Source organism: Notothenia rossii (genome assembly GCF_949606895.1).
Source record: "Notothenia rossii genome assembly, chromosome: 9".
Classification (NCBI taxonomy): Eukaryota; Metazoa; Chordata; class Actinopteri; order Perciformes; family Nototheniidae; genus Notothenia; species Notothenia rossii.
The window spans coordinates 43,440,112-43,444,269 of NC_136907.1; the positions used below are offsets into that span (position 1 = coordinate 43,440,112).

General features: G+C 43.7%; 1 protein-coding gene across 1 annotated transcript; it reads left to right on the forward strand.

Annotated features, from left to right (window-relative positions):
• The first annotated feature begins 744 nt into the window (after positions 1-744).
• LOC307017539 (general transcription factor II-I repeat domain-containing protein 2-like) lies at positions 745-3,327 on the forward strand. Its single transcript, XM_079647139.1, has 2 exons — positions 745-2,544; positions 2,663-3,327. Exon 1 carries the CDS (start codon positions 922-924, stop codon positions 2,524-2,526), a length of 1,605 nt encoding a protein of 534 aa, XP_079503265.1. The 5' UTR covers positions 745-921; the 3' UTR covers positions 2,527-2,544; positions 2,663-3,327.
• Positions 3,328-4,158: the final 831 nt, after the last annotated feature.

The following is a 4,158-nucleotide window of genomic DNA, read 5'->3' on the forward strand; positions in this document are numbered from 1 at the left end:
GAAAAATGGTTATAAAAAAAAAAAAAAGATAAAAAAAATAAATAAAATAAAAATCATAATTTGAAAAATTATTGATTCGAAAATAATATGATGCAGTACAGTACTATTACGTCTGGGTCTCTGTTTCATTAAAGCTCGGCTCTGTGTGTGTGTGTGGAACGAGCCATTTTGTGTGCGCGTGAGAGAGAGAGAGAGCGCACCGGTACTGGAGATCGTTGGGAGCAGCAGGGACCGTGTTGTTAGCATCTGGTTAGCTAGCTGCACTAACGGACATACGGAGCTGTTTGTTCCACAACAAGCTGGAGGAGAGCTCTCCTCTCAGACTGAGAGGCTCAGGTGAGCTAAAGGACTCTCTGAGTGTTTAGATCAGTGGTCCCCAAACTACGGCCCGCGGGCCGGATACGGCCCGCCTCCACATTTGACCCGGCCCCTTGAACAATTTCCAATATCAGAGACGCATTACCTCCCCCCCTCCCCCCCCCCCCCCCCGCATTATTATTTTTTCAGTCGGGCCACGCGATCGAGACCAATGCACGCATAGAACTGGGTGAAGTGAGCCTCCCCGACTGAATCCCTGAAATGTTTCCTCATGTCAATAAAGCTCATTTGAATTGAATTATGACGCTAAAAAAATGTTGCTAACGACCTCACTGTCTTTGCCCTAATCATAAAACGTGAACCTACCCCCCCCACCCCCCCCCCCAGAACGGAATAATGGCAAAAAGGTTAGGTAAGACAAAAATTGATTCAGAATGCAGGGTATTTAACCTGCAGTGGACACACGATTATTTTTTTGTTCAATGCAAAGAAAAGGCTGTTTGTCTCATCTGTCAAGAGGCCGTGGCGGTATTCAAAGAATACAATCTGCGCCGACATTATGAATCCCATCACAAAGACAAGTATGATAGCTTGCGAGGCCAAATGCGAGCAGACAAACTAGCAAAGCTAAAAAGTGGACTGTTAGCTCAGCAGACTACATTTGTACGCCAAACTCAGCTGAACCATTCATCTGTTCGTGCCAGCCTCCGTGTTGCTCAACTGATAGCAAGCTGCGGTAAACCTTTCACTGAGGGAGAGTTTGTCAAGAAATGTCTGAATATTGTCGTGGAGGAGGTGTGTCCCGAGAAGAAAGATGTTTTTAATGCCGTGAGTCTGTCTTCGAGTACAATCACCAGACGCGTTGAAGAAATTGGGGGTAATGTATATGCCCAGCTGCAGCAGAAGACAAAAGAATTTGACTTTTTTTCATTAGCACTTGATGAGAGCACGGACGTGCAAGACACAGCGCAGCTTCTTATTTTTATTCGTGGAGTTAGCGCACATTTTGACATGTGCGAGGAGCTGGCAGCCCTCCAAAGTCTGAAAGGCACTACGACGGGGGAGGATATTTTCGGCAAAGTATGTCAAACCATCGAAGAGTTGGATCTGGACTGGGCAAAGCTTGCCAGCATCACGACTGACGGGGCTCCGAGTATGGTGGGCGCGACTCGGGGTCTGATAGGACGCATGAACCGGGAGATGGAAGAGCGGGGTCTCACCGCCCCGCTACAAGTGCACTGCCTAATTCACCAGCAAGCACTGTGCTGCAAAGTGTTGAAGTGGGATTCTGTCATGAAGGTGGTGGTATCATGCATAAACTTCATCAGAGCAAATGGACTTAAACACAGGCAGTTCCAACAATTCCTGTCTGACCTGGAGTCTGTGCACGGAGATGTATTATACTACACAGAGATCCGATGGCTGAGCCGCGGCAGAGTTTTGAGGCGTTTTTACGAGCTGCTACCTGAAATTAACGCATTTCTTCATTCAAAAGGCAAAACGGTCCCAGAGCTGATCGACCCAGAATGGAAATGGCACCTCGCATTTTTTACAGACGTGACAGAACTGCTGAACGGCCTTAACTTGCAGCTACAAGGCCAGGGGAAACTCATTTGCGACATGTATTCCCACATAAAAGCATTTGAGGTGAAACAAGCGCTGCTTTTGGAGCAAGTGAAAAAGCACAACTTCACCCATCTCCCTGCTACCCAAAAGCTTTCTGCAGAGAAACCAGCGGTCCCGTTCCCAGCTGAAAAGTGTGTGGAAGCACTAGAAATGCTGAAGGCGGAGTTCGGTGTGCGATTCCGTGAACTACATGTTCATGCAAAAGAAATCCGTCTTTTCCAGAACCCCTTTGTTGCCGACATCGATGAAGCCCAGCCTTCTTATCAGTTTGAGCTGGCCGAGTTACAGAGCTGTGATGTTCTGAAAGACTCATTCAAGCCCACCAGTCTCATTGACTTCTATGCCGCCCTCCCTCAAGACACGTACCCTAACATAAAAAAACACGCAATGAAGATGTCCACAGTTTTTGGCAGCACGTATATCTGCGAGCAAACCTTTTCACGCATGAAACACCTGAAAACTCAGAGGAGATCAAGATTGACAGATGAACATCTGCATCAGTGTTTGAGACTGGCTGTGACTAGAATGGAACCTGACATTGAACTTCTCACCAGCCAGATGCAGGCCCACAGTTCACACTGATGAACATACAGTACATAGGTAAGCTCACTATAAAAAATCCATCTCCACAACCATACTTGTATTGAAATGTATTGTGCTGTGTAGGTGCTGTATCACTTAGTTTGGTTTCTCAGCCTGCTTGCTTTGTGTTTTTCAGGGGGAAGTTGATGAGAGAGAGCAAACACTGGTGTCTACTAGGCTATAATACTGGAACTTACACAACTGGACTATAAGGAAAGAACACAAGAACTTTGAGAGACTGCTCATATGAGTCATTTAAGAGATTTTGCTGTGACAACTGAAGCTGAACTTTTACCAAGATTGTGCACAGCACAATAGAAGCATTGTTTCTGTGAAGAACCCAGAGAGGGTTATTTGGGTATTCATAATACTGTTATTACATATTTCCTGACTTTTTTTCTGTGAAGAACCCAGAGAGGGTTATTTGGGTATTCATAATACTGTTATTACATATTTCCTGACTCTTTTTCTGTGAAGAACCCAGAGAGGGTTATTTGGGTATTATTGATTTCATAATACTGTTATTACATATTTCCTGACTTTTTTTCTGTGAAGAACCCAGAGAGGGTTATTTGATTTTTATTGATTTCATAAATAGTGTTATTATATATTTCCTGAGTTAAATTTTTCTGTGAAGAACACAGAGGGGGTTATTTGATCTCAGAAAGGGTTATTCATATTTGCTTATGTGTGGCTTTTTGGAAAACAATAAATTCTTACATTTAGGCACCACTGCGATCGTCACACTTTTTCTGTTACAAACTGACCCGGCCCCCCATCAGAGAAGGGAAAAGTTATGTGGCCCTCACTGGAAAAAGTTTGGGGACCCCTGGTTTAGATAGTTAACTTTAGTCTAAGTTATCTCAGTGGGTCTCAAACAGTTTGGTCAAAAATTATTCAAAAGATTATTTCCGCGGCACACCTTCATATGATCATTATAGTTATAAAAAAAATAAGAGAATAAAGGAAAAACAGTTATGAAATACTATATGGCAGTAAAACAAGAATACAGTTTGAAAGGGGAGTGATTTGTAAAATATCCATAAAGAAAAAGAACATCTGCTTACAGTTGTGTTTCATCTGGGTGTTGAGAGATGTATCCATAGATCTCTTAATGTTGCTCTCAAAGTGCACCAGATTGACGCTTTTAACTTCAATATTTAAAAAAAATCTTCCTGGGGGAGCATCCCCCCGGACCCCCCTAGAGGAGGTGAGGTCCGCTCCCCACTCGTAAAAAATAGCACTTTACCCCTGCCTATATGCCGTGAGCTGATTATCGAGCCTTCATTGTAACAGTCGCGGGTTTACTGTGTGTTTGCGTGTGGGGAGTTTTTTTGTGCGTGCTCCGTGCCCGTAATAGTGTTCACTGGAGTCCAGCACCTCAGCACCCCCACTCAAAATACCTTCCCGCGCCTCTGCCCACAGGGGATACATTTACATTGTTACAGCAGACAAGAGCCAAAGGCAGCTTAATGTTACCTAAAGCATGCATACAAAAAGTATTAAAGATTAAAAAAAGAAATTATATAGCCTATATTTTTAAAGTTACACATTTTACATAATACACACCCTGTGACAGTTCTGCGGATTTAGCAGCCAGGTATATATAGCAGTTTTTAACGGCATATATAT